Source organism: Phascolarctos cinereus, unplaced genomic scaffold (genome assembly GCF_003287225.1).
Source record: "Phascolarctos cinereus isolate Bilbo 61053 unplaced genomic scaffold, phaCin_HiC Scaffold_4;HRSCAF=312, whole genome shotgun sequence".
Taxonomy (NCBI): domain Eukaryota; kingdom Metazoa; phylum Chordata; class Mammalia; order Diprotodontia; family Phascolarctidae; genus Phascolarctos; species Phascolarctos cinereus.
Window position 1 is genome coordinate 332,764,025 of NW_027555847.1, and position 21,043 is coordinate 332,785,067.

General features: G+C 39.4%; 1 protein-coding gene across 1 annotated transcript in view; it reads left to right on the forward strand.

The window, feature by feature from the left end:
- Positions 1–21,043, forward strand: part of DEPDC1B (DEP domain containing 1B) — a 112,268-nt gene that overhangs the window by 78,861 nt on the left and 12,364 nt on the right. Inside the window, exon 8 of the mRNA XM_021007292.2 lies at positions 17,155–17,321. Within this exon, the coding sequence (XP_020862951.2) occupies positions 17,155–17,321 (167 nt within the window). The remainder of the gene's footprint in view (positions 1–17,154; positions 17,322–21,043) is intronic.

Consider the following 21,043-nt stretch of genomic DNA (forward strand, 5'->3'; position numbering starts at 1 on the left):
ATTGCTAAGAAGTGCTAAGTCTATCAATATTAGTCATCACACAATGTGGCTGTTACCGTGTACAATGTTCTGGTTCTGCTCATTTCACTCAGTATCAGTCCATACCCTTTCCAGGTTTTTCTGAAATCTGCTTGCTCATCATTTCTTATAGCACAATATTATTCATTACATTCATATTCCACAATTTGTTCAGCCATTCCCCAATTGATGGGTATCCCCTCAATTTCCAATTCTTTGCCATCACATATAGAGCTGCTATAAATATTTTTGTACATGTGGGTCCTTTTCCCATTTGTATGATCTCTTTGGGATACAGCACTAGAAGTGCTATTGCTGGGTCAAAGGGTATGCACATTTTTATAACCCTTTAAGCATAGTTCGAAATTGTTCTCCGAAATGGTTGGATCAATTCACAACTGCACCAACAATTATTCTATAGTTCTTTTTTTTTTTTGGCAATTGGGATTAAGTGACTTGCCCAGGGTCATACAGCTAGTAAGTGTCAAGTATTTGGTCTGAGGCTGGATTTGAACCCAGGTCCTTGTGACGTCAGGGCTGGCGCTCTATACACTGTACCATTGAGCTACCCCCCATTCTGTAGTTCTTAATGATGTTTTGCAGTCCCTCATCCTCTTCGTGTTTTTGGTAAATCAGGACAAAGTTTGCCCTGCTGTGTTGCTTAAATGGTTTCCCTAGGTTTTTCTAAGATCATCTTCCTTAGCTCATTGCTCACATCTACTACTTCCTTCAGACTCTAGGGTGTAATTCATTAACAAGTTTTATTCAAGGAGGGTAATTATATGCTGCTTGACCTAATCACTTATCTTTGGTTTCTATTCCCTGCTAATCATTTTTGTTCCACTTCTCAGACTAGAGATCATTTTCCCTGGAGGAGAAAACAGAAACAAAATAAGTAATGAATAGTTGAGTCCTACCTTTTTACTGGCTTCTCTCCAGCAAGCAGCCATACTATCCCATCATAGCTAAAAAAATATTTATGGTGTTGATTTCCAGCCTCACTTCATCTGGAGCTGCATGGAACCCTTAGATTCTTTTAATCGTTGCCAATATTGATAGGATAATAATTAACACCTGGATGGTAATTGGCTCCCAGATTTGCTTGTTAAAAAAAAAAAAAGACACATTTGAGTTAGTTCATAAGAATTTGAAATTTAAAATCTGATAATGTTTTGGAGGGTTGGTACAGATAGAACAAAACCGCATCCCCGTTCAGGTCAACCATATCCATGGTCAGTATATTCAACCTGATGCATGAACTTTGACAAGAAAGTTACACACTTCTATTTCTTTTGTTTTTATTCTTGTCTTAGGTAGTCACTGAGTTTACTGGAGCACTAAATTATAATGCTTCCTTTCTTAATCCAACTAAATTCAGAATTCTTTCCCCATTGGAAGAAGACTGCCCTGGTGGATTATGTAGTTTATTTGGTTACATTTTTTTCTTTTTCCTTTGAATGGGACTAAGTTGTTCTTATTTCACTGGTGGAAAGAAGATAGGATCATAGGATTTAGAACTGAAAGAGTCTTATGTCTTCTAGTCTAATCCCCTCATTTGGTAGATAAGGAAACTCTGACCCCAGTGGTTAAATGAATTGTTGAAAATCACCCAAACATTAGTAGGGTTTGAATTCAGGTATTCTTGAGTCCAGATCCACTAGTTTCCACCATATCCCTCTGCCCTAAATCAGAAGATCTGGTTCTGCTGCTAGTTATGTGACCCTAGGGAAATCCCCATTTCTGAGGGTCCCTTCTAGCTCCAGAAAGCTACATAATACAGTAATTCTTTGATTTCTCTGGGCCTCAGTTTTTTTCCAGATTAGAGAAGCTGCTATAGTCATAAAGATATGAAGTCTGGGTATTAAACTTATTTTGCTTCTGGAGAAAAAAATAAGACAACCAATTTTGTATTATGATTTTTTTTAGGATGAAGAGTGGAGTATTTAAGATAAGATGTATACTTCATGCTTTACAGAAGGTGTTTTTTAGGTCTATGTATTCTTTTTTTAATATATTGATAACTATATTTCAATATACTTGGTTTCCTTTGTAATCCTATGTATTTTATTTTATGCAAAAGATATTCTGAGAAGGGGTCCACAGGCTTGCCCTGGCTGCCTGGTGGTGCCATGACACACAAAAAGAAGGTTAAGAACCTCCTTCTTATAGCTTTTTAAAAAAAGGTCCCCAAAGTATACAATAGGAATTTTTTAAAATGTAAAATTAGTAATAGTAACCAATTATTACAACTCCCTTGCACTGAGGGCAAGCAGTAAGTTATAAATATAGTTATATACATATATACATACATACATACATACATACATACATACATACATACACATATACACACATACTGTGTCAAGTGAATAATGAAATGACTGAGGAAACAAAGGCTTGAGCCTCCAAACATTTCAATTTCTTGAGCAGTGCATCCCCATTGCCTAACAAATTGGGACCAGCCCCCTTTCTCAGCTTAGGGCTGGACCCCAAATATAGAGGAAGGCAGACTTTTATGCATAAAAACAAAGACCAATTAATTAAAGGAAGACAATTAACCAGGATACAAAATTTGGTAATCTGATTTCTATTTGAAGGAAAGATTAGAGTCTTTCCAAGTGGGGAGCGGAGAACAAACAGGTACAATTCCCTGAAATCAGAAAAATAGGTTTCCTACTCTGCCCAAGTGACCTGTATTCATTCAAAGGAACATGGAAACAATAACTGATTGATCAGTCAGGGCCCATTTTTCAGATAAGACAGATGAGTTGCTTGAGATGTGTCATTGTAAAGAAACTCTTTCTATCAATTTTTGGATTTGACTGGATTTCTGGTCAGCATAACCTAGGTCCTTAATTAAGGGTCTCTAAGCAGCAAGTAGAAGTGGTCCAGTTTCCTAGCCATGCATGGCTAGGTACAAATAATACTAATAAGGTCTTTTCATAATTCCCATAATTGAATAAAGTTTTCTTCACAAAAAGGAAATTGGACTAGACCTGTAACTGAATAGAAAGGAAACTGAGCTAGCTCCAGAATTTAGTAACAAAATGGAGTCAGTGTGATTCACTCAATTACCTCAATTCCATATACGTATATATCCATATACATTTTTGCATGTGTATATACCTACATACATATACACATATACACACATAAGAGAAAAATCATACAATATAGTTATGTTTAAAATGCTTCCAGGGACACTGCCTTTTTCTTTTAATATGTTCTTTTTTAAAAGAGCTTTTATTTAGTATTTTTTTCCCCAGTTACATGTAAAAATAATTTTTAACATTTGGTTTTAAAACTTTGAGTTCCAAATTCTCTCCCTTCCTCCTTCCCCACTCTCTACCCCCATTGAAAAGACAAACAATTCTATATAGATTATACATGTGTAGTCACGCAAAACACTTCAATAATAGTCATGTTGTGAAAGAAAACATAAAGATATAAAAACTCAAGAAAAATGAAGTAGAAAAAGTATGCTTCAATTAGTATTCAAACACCCTTGGTTCTTTCTCTGGGGATGGGTAGCATCCTTCATCATAAGTCTTTCAGAATTGTCTTGGATCATTGTATTGCTTAGAATAACTAAGTAATTCACAGCTGGTCATCTTACAATATTGCAGTTACTGTGTACATTTCATTTTGCATCAATCCATGCAAGTCTTTCCAGATTTTCCTGAGAGCATCCTGCTCATCATTTCAACACTGCCATTTTTTTTTTTTGGTGAGGCAATTGGAGTTAAGTGACTTGCCCAGAATCACAGTTTTATGTGTCTGCAGTCACATTTGAACTCAGGTCCTCTTGACCTCAGGGCTGGTGCTCTATCCATTGCTTTATCTAGCTGCTCCAGACACTTCCATTTTCACAAAAGAAGGAATAGTACTCATTTTTTTTTTCTTCCTGGTCTGGACCTCATGACTTCTGTGTGTAGGGAAACTCCCTGGTAAGAAAACATCTTCTGCCTTTGCAGATCTACGAAATCCGTACAAATCTGTTACTTAATGGTCTTAGAGAGTAGCTTGGAGCACTGAGAGGGTCACACAGCTGGTAAAAGTTAGAGGATGGATTTGAACTCAGATCTTCCTGACTCCAGGGCCAGCACTCTACTTCACTCCACTGCTCCTCAATCGTAATCATAACCCCTTCTGTTTATATGGTCTTTTGTAGTTACAAAGCACTTTATAGATATAATAAAAACTGGAATTTGTATGGAATTTCAGGCTTTTCCTTGGATGTTGTTGATATTATCTGGCTATATCTACTTAATACTTCCAAGAGGTATGTAATTTAAATAAATATTTTGATACCTTTTACAACAGAGGAAGCTGCCACCTAGAAAAGTCAAGTGATTTTCCCAAGGTCCCATAGCTAGAACATGGTGGAACTCCTAATGCCAAATCCAGAGCACCTTTCTTCATTCCACAAATGAGATAGTACAAACGTTAGCCCCATTTTACAGATCAGGGCAATGAGGCTCAAACAAGTAAAGCACTTGCTCAAGGTCACATCTAGTAAATCCAGCTTTCACTCAAATTCAAGCCTTTTGCTTTCAAATGCAGTTCCTATCTCCTTTTGCTTCTGGAAGTCCTAGTGCATCTAAAAGCTACTTGTATCTTAGCTCCATGTGCTCCTTTTCTTTGTATCTTCAGCACTTAGCACCATGCCCAGCACACAGAAGGTGCTTAATAAATGTTGATTGACTGACTCTGCTGAAGAAGTAAGTCAGTAAGAATTCAGTTCCATGCAATCAAATGGTGACACTGAAACTGTAATAAAATAATTTGATGGTCTGGAGTAGCAGGGTTCTTTGAGAGAAGGCTGTGATAATAAACAAAGGAATCCTTCAAGAAGCAGTGACAGTCACTGTACTACTTTATGTAAAAGCTAATGGCACAGTGCATAGAGCACTGGGTCTGAAGTCAGGAAGACCTGAGTTCAAATCTGGTCTCAGACACTTACTAGCTGTGTGATGCTGGGCGAGTCACTTAATCTCTGTTTGTCTCAGTTTCTTCATCTGTAAAATGGGGGTAATAATAGCACCTATCTCACAGAGTACTTGTGAGGATCAAATGCAATAATAAGTGTTAAGTATTTATCAGAGTGCCTGGCACATAGTAAGCCCAATATAAATGTTAGCTATGATGATGACCTGAGTGCAAATCTGACCTCAGACGCTTCTTAGTTGTGTGATCCTGGACAAGTCACTTAACCTGTTTGCATCAATTTCCTCAACCATAAAATGGGGAAATAATAACACCTGCTTCACAAGGTTGTTGTGAGGATCAAATGAGATAATATTGCTTACTCCTTTCTTCTCCTTTCCCTCCTTGTAGTTCAGAAGCTAAACTCAGAAGATTTTGAAGTCGATTTCTTTACCATTTATTGTTGCAGTCTTTACCAAATGAAGTAGATAAAATCCCCTGTTATTGAGCATCTGCTTAGTACTACAGAGGAGACTAGAGGGAAACTTCATTAAGAAGTGGGAGTTCGGTGTCAGCCAGCTCCCCCTGATGCGCATCCCATGTGGCTGAGATCCAGAGACAGAAATGTAAACTGATGACATCATCACTGTAGTATTTGGGGGGATGATGGAACGAGGGCCACGTTTCAAACTTCCTGTTGAAAAGTTACTTTAAGATGATACTGGATAAAAATTGACAAGCATGCCCCACCCTTTTGTAACTTAGCTCATTGGCAGGTCCCCTGATCCTTGCTTCACTTTCCTCCATCTTCTGCAATAGGTCAAAGAACTCAGTCTATGTTTGGAAATAAATTGAATCAAGAAGTGGATAATGTGGGAGGGCAAATAAACTTAAGCTAGTCCATTAAACTGTTGGTTTTCAGAAGTTTGTGAACATAAAAATAAAGCTTCACAAAATGAAACTGACTTATTGGATAAAGTTTCGTGTTGCAAAAGTTATGTTAAATAATTGGTTTTTTTCCTTCTGAAAATTAGTGCTTTTTTGGGTTCTATTTTATTGTTATAGAAAACACTAAATTCACAAACATGTTCATTTATTTATTTTGAATGTTCATTTATTTATATTTTCTTTGATTTTAAGTTTTTGCTTCTCACAAAATGACAGAAATCGAGGCTGCACAATGTAGTGGATAGAGCATAGGGCCAGGAGGAAGGGAGACTTTGGTTTGAACCCCTCCTAGTACATACTCAATATTTTACCTTGGGCAAGTTGTTTAACCTCATTAAGCCTTAGTTTCCTCAGGTGTAAAATGAGGGGATTGGATTCTATGACCTCTAAGGTTTCTTCTAGCTCTAAATCTATGATCCTAGAGTTCAGCCTGTATCTCTTTTTTTATAACAAAAATTAGGCAATTATAAGTAAATTAAATTAATATGATTGCAATTTGTCTAAATAAATTATTATTTAACAATTGAATATGCCAAATATACTAACTTTATTTACAAGCCAAGTTATATATAAAGTGATTTTATTTTATTTTATTTTTTTGGCTAGGCAATGGGGCTAAATGACTTGTTCAGGGTCACACAGCTAGTAAGTGTTATGTGTCTGAGATCGGATTTGAACTCAGGTCCTCCTGAATCCAGGGTCAGTGCTCTATCCACTGCGCCACCTAGCTGCCCCTGTGATTTTATATTTTTGAAACAGAGATTTTAGGTCTGTAAACTATATGGAAATTTATTGCTTCTATGTCTTTCTCCCCCTCACCAAGTTTTTAGGTAGCACCTCCTGAACCACCATTGGAAAAGAAGAGAGAGGAAAAAAAAAGCAGAAGGGAAGAAATTTTTTTAATAAAGTTTTTTATTAATCTGTTCTTCCCTCTTACTCCTCCCTCCCCCACTAATCAAATTTAAAGCAAAACAAAAGCCAGTATCATTCTATACAAATATGCATACCAATGTGTCTTTTTCAGCATTTTAAGATTATCAGGGGGGCAGCTAGGTGGTGCAGTGGATAGAGCACCAGTCCTGGATTTAGGAGGATCTGAGTTCAAATCTGGCCTCAGACACATAAAATTACTAGCTGTGTGACCCTGGGCAAGTCATTTAACCCATTGCCTAAAACAAAAAACAAAAAAAAAAGATTATCACTTCCCTGTCAGGAATCAAGTGGTATGTTTTATCACCATGCTTTTGAATTCATGGCTTATCATTGTGATGAACAGAGTTCTAAAATTTTTCCAAGTTTTTTTTTTCCTATAATGTTGTCTAAATTGTTCTCCTAGTTTTCTCCAGATCATTCTGCATTGGTTCATAGAGGTCTTCCTGTTTTTATCTGCAGTTGTCTATTTCATCATTTCTTTTGGCACAATAATGTTCCATTTCATTTATGTACCACAATTTCTTTATTCATTCCCCAACAGGAGACAGTCACTTTGTTTCCAATTTTTGCCAGTGAAGGGTTTTCCCAATGCATTTAATAATTCTGGAAATTTTTTATGTCTATCTGTATCTCAGGGTGGTCTATGAGTCAACATGTGTGAAAAGTGCCTTATAGAATATAAAGAAGATAAAATCATTATGTAGGTGAAGAGTTACAAATTAGTCATCCGGGAAATGCTGATGCCACTCAGGATTTATCCTTCAAAAATGCCTTCATAAGAGAAGGATTTATTCACCTGCTTTCCTCAGCTCCTCATGCTTTATGTGTTGTTAGAGCTCCCAGATTCCTTTGAGAGGCTCCAGCTATGAAACCTGCTCCTGTATTATTATTATTCTTTTAGAAGAGAACTAGAGAAACCAACAGTGTTCATTCCTTGCCTTCCCTTCATTTAGGACTCCCCACCTATCACATCTCCCCCCTGTCTACCGTAAGTAAGAAAATGACTGTTCCCTGCTTATATATTTTAAAATACCTAGTTTTAAAATACCTGTAGAAATACTGTTCTCTGCTGCTTTCATCCTTTCCCTGAGCTTTGGAGTGCAAAATGGTGTTTTGCTCACTCTAATATGTTCTCATGTAAATCACTTTAATTCCAGGATCATCCTGTTCACCATTTGGGAGAGCTGTCACGTCCTAGCTGAGCCTGCTGTTTGAATATCCCTTTATTCTTTTCTCATCCTTAAAGAAAAAGCACTAAACTCTTCATCAAAACCCTTTTAACTCTCCTCCGCTTCGGTAATAGAGCTTTTTCTGCCCAGCTTCTGACAGACTCAGAGCGATCCAGATGCCGTTGCTGGCCACAGAACTACTCCATTTCCCCCTTTCTCTCCATGATATATAATTAATTCTGTGTAGTTGCTGCAAACCATGATTTTCTGTAAAGATGGCTGTTGGTCTCTATAATCTTTTCCTCTCTTTTTGCAGAGATGTAATACAAGGCAACAAATTTATTCCCTGCATTGGGGAAGACAAGGTACAAGACTTGGGTCTGTGTAATGATGGGAGAGGCGAGCCACAGAGAGCAGATGGAATGAGCCATCTCCTTGGTCTGTGGCATCCAATTTTCTTCTTCAGAGAAAACACTAATGCTGAAATCATATAGTTTTAAAGCCTTTGTATCTTTCTCCCACTTATTTTTGAGTAGTTTCTTGTTTTCCTTTGCTCATTCCCAGGCTTCGTACCCATTTTTATGTCATGATTTCAGAAGCAGAGACTAGTCTCATTTCAGAAAATGCTCCTGGCTCGTCCTTCCAGACAACTTTTATTACTATTCAGGTCTCTTTTAGAATATGATTTTAGTGGTTGGGCTTTGCTGCTTCAAGGTTTTATTTTCAGCTTCTCATTTGTCTTGCAAATAGACCAGGACAGATAAAATACTTTGGTCGTTATGGTTCATCATCACAAAAAGTACCTTACATTTATATAATGCTACTACCATTGCTAAGTGCTTAAAAGGCATCATCTTGTATCTCTACAATCCTTCTGTGGGATGGATTGTATTAAATGTTGTTTCCCCCATTTCACAGATAAGGAAATTGAGGATTAGAGAGGTGACCTGACTTGCCGCTGGTGACACGCATGAGTCAGAAGCAGTATTTGAACCCCAGATCTCTCCTGACTGCAAGTCCGGGGCTTTTTCCACTATGCCATACTTTTTTCTATCTGTTGATTACTGACAGACCTCAAACCCACTGGTGAGTTAGAGGGATGTCTACCCCGAACATGTGAAGACTTCCCCTGGTGGAGGGAGGGGATGAGAACAATTTGTTCCAATGGCCATGAAGGCAGCTGAAGCAGGTGCTGTGGAGCTCTTGGAACTTGGTCAAACATCAAAAAGATACCCAGGTCATTCACTGTATCCCAGGCCATTACTAGTCATCTGAGTTTTGTCCTGCTATTGGACTTTGGTGACTGTGGAAGAGAGAGTGAGGCTGACAACTTCGTGCAACTCTGCCTCACTTAACTCCAATTCCCTCATAAGTCAAGATATCATCTGTGATGCCACTGGTCCTCTTCAGAAACGAAGAACAAATGACAACAAATTGCTATAGCTGCAAATTGGGGGAACCCCTAGAATATGGGGAACCAAGCCCCCCCAAAACAACTAAAAGTTGAAGCTAAATAAAAACCAACCTAGAAGGGATAAAGTGAGCTAGCTACATAAGTGTTACTAGCCCAGGAGATAATTTGTCAGTGTATTGCTGATGGGACCAGGCTATCTCCTAAGTCTTTGGTCATGGAGATTAAAATGTGAGTGATGTTAAGATAAGTGTGATCTAATTATTTGCAACCCATCCATCATGAAGTAATGTCCTAAGATAAGGGTGGTGGTGGTTTGCATGGTCGAGAAAGAGCCAATAATGAAAAATTTGACTGGATGACAGGAATATTTAATGCTGATTGTTAGATCCCTGTAATTCAATTCCATGTAAATCCATAGGTGGAAAGAAAGAAAGAAAGAAAGAAAGAAAGAAAGAAAGAAAGAAAGAAAGAAAGAAAGAAAGAAAGAAAGAAAGAAAGAAAGAAAGAAAGAAAGAAAGAAGAAGGAAGAAGGAAGGAAGGAAGGAAGGAAGGAAGGAAGGAAGGAAGGAAGGAAGGAAGGATAAATCTATGTGAAGTAACACTAGTAACTAGGAGGGATCAAGGAAAACCTGACTGAGGAGGTGGTATCTGGGCCAAGCAAAAAGAAGTGCAAGAGGCAGATTTGAGGAGGGAGGCAGCGCATTCCAGGCCTAGGAAGTAAATGGCTCCAATTTTTATAGTCCTGAGATGCAAGGGGGATGCCTTCATCAGATATGGGGAAGTTTGGGGGGATGAGAGAGAAATTAGATCCAGTTTGTACTTTTTGAGTATGAGATACCTTTATGATATCCAGAAATGTCTAGTGAGGTATAGATACTAGATTTTTGGGAGACACAGTGGTGGAGCAGAAAGAGAGCTGGGGTTTAGGAGTATTATATGTGGGAGTTATGAGACCAGCGTTCAAATCCTTGCTCTGCTGCTTACTATGTGTGTGTGTGATCTTGGACAAAATACTAAGCTCCTGATCCTCAGTTTCTTCATCTGTAAAATGAAGGGATTGGACTGGATGACCTCTAAGGTCACTGTCAGCTCTAAATCTATGATCCTTTGTGAGAGGTGAAGGCTGGGTATGTGGGTATGTGTAGCAGAGAAGGCTAAGTCCTTTATAACCCGATGGCAGTGACCCTTCCGACTCCATTTGCTTTGATTGCTTGCCCAGTAACCTTCTAGTACTGTTAGCATTTCTCATGTTGGCTTTCCTATTGGGAAGAGAAAGTGCTGACCATCTTACGCAAGGATTCTGCACTGCTTGGTAGTCCTATTTCTCAGTTATACACTGGCACTCTGCTATCTAAAATAATCTCTAGTGAGTTTGGCTAGCATGAATGAATAATCTGATCGATCTTGGAAGAACTGATAATATTCTGTTGCTAAACCTTTAAAGCCAAAGCCTGCTTGTGGACGCTACTGGGACCTAAGAGGATTGGCCTGAGCAGCTGGACAGCTCTCTTGGTTCTCTCTTATTTTCTACACTTTTATCATCATCACAACTGCCATAATCATATGTCGTAGACAGCTTTTATTCTTTAAATTGAAAACAACACAGAATTGTTACCAAGTCAATTAGCACGAAATAAATATCAACAGTAAGCTAAATCTAGTTCAATCAAGGGAGCTTATTGAGTACAAGTAGAGTTGAAAAGATCTTGGATATTTGGAAACTCTTTCACCAAATTTTTCAAATTTTTCACATTAATATAAATGATTAAACTAGTAGGCTTATCTCCAAAACATCCTTCCTCTCCACCCCCTCCATTCCTGACAATCTAGTTCAGTGAAACTTTTTTCTTTTTCTATACTCTCCTACTTGACTACCTTATCCACTCCCCTGGCTTCAGTAATTATTTAATTGATCTGTCAGCTCTCTCCCAGGACCTCTCCCTTATACTAGTCACTCTCCTCCTTTCCCCATCTTGACCCCTTGGTGAACCAATTCAATTATACACTATCCTCCTCTCTTGAATCCCTAGTCCCTTTATAATATTACTGATTACATCCAGCCAAGCCTCAGCCTTGTATCACTCTCACCATTTCCCACCTCTCCCATACCCACTTGCTGCTAAACAAAGATAGAGAAAATCATGCAACTGTTCTGACTAGGTTCACTACGAATTTATGTTACACAACCTCAAACAAGCCCTGAGTGCAATCCTACTATTATCTCCCTCATCAATACTACTAATTACTAATTACTCATATTTCCCTTATCAACTCACTATGCCATTCTCCACTGTAGCTCTTCCAAACTTTTTTATCCCTCCTCCAACCTCCTATGCCCCTCCTCCCCCATTCTTTCAGCTGAGAACCTTGCTTCATGTTTTACAGAAAAGTTTGAAGTCATTTGCCGTGAACTCCCTCTTCTCTCCTCTTCTTCATCTCTTATCACTAGGTACCTTCTGGCACTATCTCATCCTTTATCCCTATCTCACATGATGAAATGGCCTTATTCCTTGAAAAGGGCATTTACAATAGATGCCTTCACTTTCTTCCCACTTTCTTCTTAACCCCTTACAGTCTGGCTTCTGATCTTCTCATCCCATTAAAACTTCTCTCTCCAAAGTTACTAATCATCTCTTAGCTGCCAGATCTAATGGCTTTTTCTCATTCCTCATCCTTCTCGACCTCTCTGCAGACTTTGACGCTGTTGATAATTCTCTCTTTGATACTCCTTAGGTTTTTGGGATACATCTCTCTGCTGGTTCTTCTCCTACCTCTCTGACCACTCCTCTGTCTCCTTTGCTGGATCCTCCAACCACAGGTGTCCCTCAGGACTCTGTCCTGGGCCCAATTCTCTTCTCAGTCTATACTAGTTCACTTGGTGATCTTATCACCTTCCATGGATTTAATTACCATCTTTGCTGATGATTCTAAAATCTACCTATCCTTCCACATTCTCTTTGCTGACCTCCAGTCTCATATCTCCAACTGCCTTTCAGACATCTCAGACTAGATGTCCAGTAGACGTCTTAAATTCAGTATGTCCAAAACAGAACTCTTTATCTTTACCCCTATACCCTAATCCTGTCTTACCTTCCCTCTTACTGTGGAGGGCAATACTCAGACTCAGAACCTAAGAGTGGTCCTGGTCTCCTCATTATCTCTCAGCCTATGCATCCAAAGCCAAGGCCTATTGATTTCACCTTTTGAACATCTCTCAAATACTCCCCCTTCTCTCTTCTGACACTGTCACCACACCAGTGCAGGCCCTCATTACTCATGCCTGTGCTATTTTAATAATTTGCTGGGTCTGCCTGCCTAAAATCCCTCCCCACTCCAATCCATCCTCCATTTAACCACTAAAGTGATTTCGCTAAAGTGCAGGTCCAATCATATCACCTTCCTACTTAATAAATTCCAGTGGCTTTCTGTTGCCTCCAGAATTAAATACAAAATACTGTTTAGCATATAAAGCTCTACATAACCTAGCCCATTCCTACATTTCCAGTGTTCTAACCACACCTTACTCCCTGCTGTGTATTCTTCAATCCAGTGAACTATTCCATGGCCATTCCATGAGCAAGACACTCCATCTCTTGGCTCCCAGCATTTTCTCTGGCTGCCCCACATGTCTGGAATGCTCTCCCTCCTCTGCTCTCTCTACTGACCTCCTCCTTGGCTTTAAGTCACAATTAAAATTACATCTTTTACTGGAAGCCTCTTAATTCTCTTGCCTTCCTTCTGTTAATTATTTCCTATTTATCATTTATTTAGCTTGCTTTGTATATATTTGTTTACGCGTTGTCTCTTTCATTAGATTGTAAGCTCCTTGAGGGCAAGGACTGTGTTTTGCCTCTTTTTGTTTCCCAGAACTTAACACAGTACCTGGTACATAGTAGGCACTTAATAAATGTACATTTATTGATTGAGTGATGTGTACTATGTCACTCTGTGCCTTCCTGGGCACTCTCTTCCCTAAAATAAAACTAGGAAGAACTCACACACCTATGATTCAGATGCACTGTGGGAGATAGAACCTGATCTTATACTGATTCATTGTAGCTCATTACTTTAAGAAAGCTAGGTGGTGCAGTGGATAGAATATTAGATTTGAAGTCATATTAACTTGAATTCAGATTCTGCCTCAGATGCTTTTTAGCTGTGTGATCCTGAGCAAGTCACTTAACCTCTGTTTGCCTCAGTTTCTCCTTCTGTATACATGGGGATACTAATAGCATCTACTTCTTAGGGTTGATGTGCCAATCAAATGTGATATTTTTAAAGTGCTTTGCAATCTTTAAAGTGCTATATAAATACTAGATTTCATTGTCATAGTAATAATAATGTTTATTATTATTATTATTGTTATTATTATTCACAGGATGATGGGGAGGGGGAAGATTAATAAGCAATTCTGTCCTGTAGAAAGTTTTTCACACAACAAACTCCACTCTCATGCTCCAAATTCTCTGTAGCATAGGAACAGAAATACTATCACCTAGCCCCTCCTCTGTGCTCTCTCAATCCCTTCTCTCATCTCAGGCTGGTTTCTTAACTTCCAACCTGACCAATACTACCTCCTGAAGCTTTAAATATGCCTGGGGAATTGAGTATTTGAGTACTCCCATAGACTTCTTTTGCCCCTCCTTCCTAGGAACCATGGCATCATTCCAGGCTCCTGAAAATCACCTTGCTTAAGAAGTTTTCCTTCCTTCCTTCTCTCCCACTTTCCCACTCCATACATCTAATCAGACGCAGGAGCATAGAGTTTGAGAGTTGGAAAGCAACACCACGTAGCTAGCCTCTACCCTACTGTAAATCCCTACTACATCTCCGACAGGGTGTCACTCAGCCTCTGCATTGAATCCCTCCAATGAGAAGCAGATGGAGTTTTTTAATCTTAGAAAAACATGGATACATTTGCACGAAATAATGAAGTGCAAAAGCAGAACCAAGAGAACACTGTAACTGCAATATTGTTTTAAGAACAACTTAGCAAAGCATGAACTTCCACTCGGAGAAGTGTTTTCTGACATCCAACCCAAGTTTGCTTCTTGTACTTCCATTCATTTTTCCTGGTTTTGCCCTCTTAAGACTAAAACAAAACAAGTCTAATCCCTCTTCCAAATGACAGCTCCTAAAATACTCAAATGCAACTATCCTGTCTTGCCTGACTCTTCTCTTCCCCAAACTTAGCATCCTCAGTTCCTTCAGCTGGCCCTGGTTGCCCTCTTCTGGACTCTTCAGCTTATCAGTGTCACTCCTAAAGTGTGCCATCCAGAGTTGAACACAGTACTCTAAATGTGGTCCTCTCAGTGCAGAGCAGAGTGGGGCTCTCATCTCTCTATTCCCTTAATATATCCTTAGTTTAGTGGTTTGTCTGTCACATCACACTAATGCCTCATATGGGGCCCGCAGTTCACTAAAGTCTCTGGATCTTTTTTCAGACAATCTGCTCTCTAACTGTAATTTCCCATTTTGTGCTTTTACATGAAGTTAATTTTTGTATTGACTGAAGTGGTGATTTCTGCTCTGCATCCTGTACCCAGTGGGAAGATAGGGAGGGAAAAGAGGGGAAACAAAGGATGCCACACCATAACAGATGAGCAACAACAGCCTGATGGGAAGTGAGCCTTTGCCAGCTCAAAGCCATTGGTGATACGTCCTGGGGCCAGAGGAGGGTCTTTGCTCAGGTAGAAGATATTCACAGCAGGGCCTTTGTTGGGGGGAGAGAGGAGAAGGTCCCACAGTCACTGCAGATAATAAGGGGCACAGAGAAAGGGAAGCTGAATGTTGGGGTGGAAGTGAAGGCTGGTAATATGAGGTTTACAAAATTCATGAGAGGTTTCCTTTGCTTTTAGCGGCAAGGCCAGTGGGGGAATGAAGTTATTCAGCATGGACGTTTTGTTAAAACAAAGGTTGTGGCTGTAGGTGTATTTGGAGAGAGGTGTGCTAGACTAGAATAAGGTTTTAGAGGTGCAGTATAATCAATCAACTAGCATTTCTTAAACACCTGCTATGTGCCAGGCACTGTGCTGAGCACTTAGGGATATAAAGAGAGGCAAAAAAAAAAATTCTTGCTTTCACGGAGCTGTAGTCTAAGGGAGGACTTTGTACCTGATATAAGGAGGCACTAGTGTATCATATAATTAAATTAGTATACACAACATTAGAAAAAGTAACTTTACAAATAGAAATGAATTTGTATTTGAGAGGTGTTATTTATAAAGAAATTAAAGAAGTTGGTAGGGAGCCAGTGGAGCAATAGTGAATGAAGGGGTCAGCTTTAGAATCAGGAAGACCTGGGTTCAAGTCCTGTCTGATACACGTTTGCCAAGCTACCAAGGACAAATCACTTAACTTCTATTTTTCCCCATTCATTTATTTATTTGTTTGTTTGTTTGTTTATTCATTCATTCATTCATTTATTTATTTATTTATTTTTAGTTTATGGAATAAAATAAGCATTTCCATAACATAGTATAATAAAAAGATGATTGCACATGAAACTGCAAGTCCAATATGTACAACTTGTTATTCCTTTTAAATATATAACAAAATTATCATGTACATTTCTTTTCTTTTCCTTTTTTCCCCTCTCTCCACCCCCAGCCTTAGAGATGGCTACTATTAGACACAAATATGTATATATGTGTAAAACCATTCTATACATACTTCTATCTATCAGTTCTTTCTCTTCACATGTCCTTTATAGTTAATTTGGGTATGTATAATAGTCAAAATGACTTATTCACTCTAAGTTGTTCTTAAACAATATTGCAGTTACTGTATACAGCATTCCTTTTGGTTCTGCTCATTTTGCTCTTCATTATTTCGTGCAAGTGTATCCATGTTTTTCTAAGATTAAAAAACTCCATCTGCTTCCTATCACTTCCAGGATCAAATATGAAATTCTATGTTTGATATTCAAAGCCCTTATTAACTTCCCTCTCCACTCCCTTTCCAGTCCATCCTACCACATACTGTGTGATCTGGTAAAACTGGCCTCCTTGTTTCTAGAAAAAGAAAAACCATCTCTAGACCCTGAACATCTTCTCTGGTTGCTCCCCTTGCCCGGAATGCATTCTCTCCTCCTCTCTGCCTCCTGGCTTCCCTGGCTAAAGTCCCACCTTTTACAAGAAGCCTTTCCAGGTTTCCCCTAATGCTAGCGCCTTCCCTCTATTGATTATCTCCAATTTATTTTTTATTATATCTTGTTTCTACATAGTTGTCTTCATATTGTCTCCCCCACTAGACTGGGAGCTACTTGAGAGGTGGGACTGTCTTTTGCCTTTCTTTTCTCAGTACTTAACATAGTGCTAGGCACATAGGAGGTGATTAATAAATGTTTATTTACTGACTGTCAGTGTACCACCAAGAGACTCTTGAAGACTGCACTTTACCAAAGAGCTGCCCATTTGCTTTAGTGGAATGAGGGTAATTCCCTACATAGATAAACTCAAGGATCTCAGTCCAAAAACAGGTGTTATTAGATGCAGAATTAAAGGGTGAGGATGTATCAAGTGTTACTACCAGTATTCTGGGTATGGGAGCAGATCAGATGGCAGGATGTCTGCCATGTTGAGCTTCAGATGATAGCGGCAAGTCCAGCTAAATAACAGGGCATGAAGGTTGAAGAAGGTAAGGTTTTGTGTCATTTTAAACAATATGCTTTATCTTATACACATGTAGAAGTAGCAGAGCCAAATGGGGCTTAGGTGTTTAAAAATTATTATTTTTCAAAACCAGGTTTGTTACAGAAAGAAAAAATTGCTATTGAAGCATTTCAGATTTGCTGTCTCCTCCTGCCTCCTGAAAATCGGAGAAAGTTACAACTGTTGATTAGGATGATGGCGAAGATCTGCTTAAACAAGGAAATGCCACCGCTCTGTGATGGCCTTGGCACCCGTACTCTGGTATGTTGGTCTCTCAGGCTTAACGTAATTTGGATATTTTTAATTATGTGCATATGACTAGCATTTATTAGGTTAGGTAAGGAAATGAAGCTATATAGACAAAGCTGACTTGCTTAAAATACTTTTCACACTACCCGTCTCCCTTTCCTTCTGCTACATATACCCCATTGTCAAGCAGAGATGAATCAGGTTATTGCTGTTTTCCTTTTGTAAAGGGCTCAATTAAGAGAAAGTGGAGTCTAGGAGTAGATTTAGCTTATCATTGTTAGTAGCTGCTTCCCGTTTAGGAGAACCACTTATTTCTTTGATACATAAAGGCCCTGAAGGGTACTCTTGGAAAGGCTAGGTGAGCTCCCATAAGAAAAATTTTCTCCCTTTCCTAGATCAAAGGAATGGGGCTGCATGGGAACTGATAGTGCCCTATCTCTTACCAGGTATAATGGATTGGAGAGAGGTGGCATAGAGGCTGGATTGAAGCGGAAAGATATAGAATACAGAATACAGAATTGGATTGGCCTATAAGACACCCTACCACCCCTCACCTACTACCTCCCTCCAAAAAGGCATTTTATCAGTTTTAATTTTCCTTTACCTACATCGAGGAGACAGAAGCAGACCCAGCTATCTCTCCCTGTTGTCTTTCTGCTACACACAAACATCTCTTAAGATAAGACATGATTTGCAATGTGTCAGATAGGAAGTTGTATCATACAGAATTATGGCTTTACACTAGACAACTTTATGTCTGTCACAAGCATACAAATGAGATTTTTAAAGCCATTCAATTCCCCTACAAATACACTCTCCTGCTTCCCCTTCAGAAATAATTTTCTTCTTTTGGCAACCTGAGAACCACAAAGAAATCCTAGTAATATTGAAGAAAAGGTTGTAGAAACCGGAAAGAGAACCACTTTCTTATTTTTGATGAGAGGATGCTACCTGTTAAATCTGATCTTAGCTACTGCATGTAAACCTTCCTTTTCTTTTTTCTTCTAGGGCAGATTATGAATATGTTAGGCTGAAACATTTAGACTTTAGAGGTCATTGAGTCCAATCCCTTCATTTTATTATTTTTTAATATTAAAATTTGTTCAACTAAAATATTTTTTCTCTCCCTCTCACCAACCCCCTCTTTCCTACTGAAAAAGAAAGAATAAAAAAGACCTTGTAACAAATATATAGTCAAGCAAAGCAAATTTCTGCATTGGTCATGTCCAAAAAATACATTGTACTGTGTCTTGAGTCCATTATCTCTCTGTAAGGAGATGGCTAGCACATTTCATCATGAGACCTATGAAAGCTCACTTAGTAATTGCGTTGATCAGAGTTCTTAAGGATTTCAAAATTGTTTGTCTTTTAAGCTACTATTGTTATATAAATTATTCAACACTTCAGTCCATATCAGTTCATGTAAGTTTTCCTTGGTTTCTCAAATTGTTCCTTTCATCATTTCATACATCATGGTAGCATGCAATTACATTCATAGACCATAATTTGTTCATCCATTTCATAATGATACAGCCCACTCATTTTTCATTTTATAGGTACAGTACAGAGAGCTCCGGACCTGGAGTCAGGAAGATTCATCTTCCTGAGTTCAAATCTGGCCTCAGGCATTTACCAACTGTGTCATCCTGGGCAAGTCATTTAATCCTATTTGCCTTAGTTTTCTCATCTGAACTGGAGAAGGAAATGGCAAACTACTCCAGTATCTCTGCCAAGGAAACCCCAACTGGGATCAGGAAGAGATGGACATAACTGAAATGACTGAACAACAACTAGACCTTATTTTATAGATATGGATGCTTAGGCCCAGTGATGTGCAGTTTAAGTGATGTGCCCAGGGTCACATAAGCATGTGAAAGAGCTGGGATTCAAACCCAACTCCTTTGTCTTCATATCAAGTGTTCTTCCCACCAGTTCCCATGGTAGTATTCCTCCTGATCTCCTTCATGACATTTCTCTTCCCTTCTCTCTCGTCTCCCTTGTGAAAAACTGCTGGGCTTGTGCCCTTATGGCAACATCTATTCACTTGTTTTTCTGCCCATCTGTATGACTGGCTAATGAGGTTTTTTCCTATCCCATCCCACCCTACTTCAATTTCATTATCCTTTCTATTCTTCTTAGCTCCCTTGAGAGCTGGAGAAAATAGCTAAGTTCACATCATTCTGAGAATCACTTACTTATCTTCCTCTTCCCGAATTTCCTTTCCCTATTTTGAGTCAGTGTTTTTTTTCCATTATGGCCCCCACTCCTCCTTAGTTCTAGTTCATTCTTTCTCTTTCTCTCTCTCTCTCTCTCTCTCTCTCTCTCTCTCTCTCTCTCTCTCTCTCTCTCTCTCTCTCTCCCTCCCTTCCTTTCCTCCCTCCCTCCTTCCCTCCCTCCCTCCCTCCCTCCCTTCCTCCCTTCCTCGCTTCCTTCCTTCCTTCCTTCCTTCCTTCCTTCCTTCCTTCCTTCCTTCCTTCCTTCCTTCCTTTCCTCCTCCCTCCCTCCCTCCCTTCCTTCCTCCTTCCTTCCTTCCTTCCTTCCTTCCTTCCTTCCTTCCTTCCTTCCTTCCTTCCTTCCTTCCTTCCTTCCTTCCCTCTTTCCCTCCCTCCTTTCCTCCTTCCATATTCCTTCCCTTCCTCCCTCCCTCCCTCCCTCCCTCCTCTCCTCCTTCCTCCCTCCCTTCCTCCCTCCCTCCCTCCTCCCTCCCTCCCTCCCTCCCTCCCTCCCTCCTTCCTTCCTTCCTTCCTTCCTTCCTTCCTTCCTTCCTTCCTTCCTTCCTTCCTTCCTTCCTTCCTTCCCTCTTTCCCTCCCTCCTTTCCTCCTTCTGTATTCCTTCCCTCCCTCCCTCCCTCCTTCCTTCCTTCCTTCTAAATTCTTTTCCCTCAGAACATAGAATTATTGAATTAGAGATGCAAAAGAACTCAGAAACCATATAGCCTAGCCCCTTCATTTTACTGATAAGGAAACTGGGACAAACAGAATTAAGTGACTTTCCCAGGGTCACACAGCTAGGAAGTATCTGAGGCCAGATTTGAACTCAGAAAGAGGAGTCTTCCTGACTCCAGGCCTGGTGCTCTATCCACTGCTCCACCCAGCTGCTACTTAGAGGGCAGTGCAGGTAGTGTAGAGAGATCCTTGAGTACTCCTGCTATTCCTCATAAGCATCTGAGGAAATTCTAGAATTCACATTGGATGATATGAATAGTTGTAGTGCTTTTATGTGGAACTTCAGAAGAATCATACCCATATGAGGTAATGAACTGAATGATCAACAAATATTTATTAAGCACCTATTGTGTGTCAGGCACTGTGTTGAGTAAGTACTGGTAACCTTCCTTTTGCTAACTTCTTCCTCTTTCTTACACCCAACACACACACACACACACACACACACACAGAGCTTTAATCAACCATCTGTGCCTTCCCAAGGAACCCAGTACAGACAAAAGTATCTTAGAAAAGGAGCAGCTCAGGAATAGTAGGTTTTTCTGCAAGAACCACTGTATGGGTTGGTACTCAGTATTATGGTAATTCCATCTCCTGACCCTGCTGAAAGAGAACATTTCATCACCCAATGTGCTTTTGTAAGCTGCCCACACAGTTACAGTAAGCAGGGGTTTGCCAAGTGAAAATCCAGAATATATTGCAATGCTTTTGCAGAAAATAAAATGAGAGCCCAGAAATGTGACTATTGGGGCACTCAGGCTGGACTAAGCAGTTTTCTCCTAAATTCA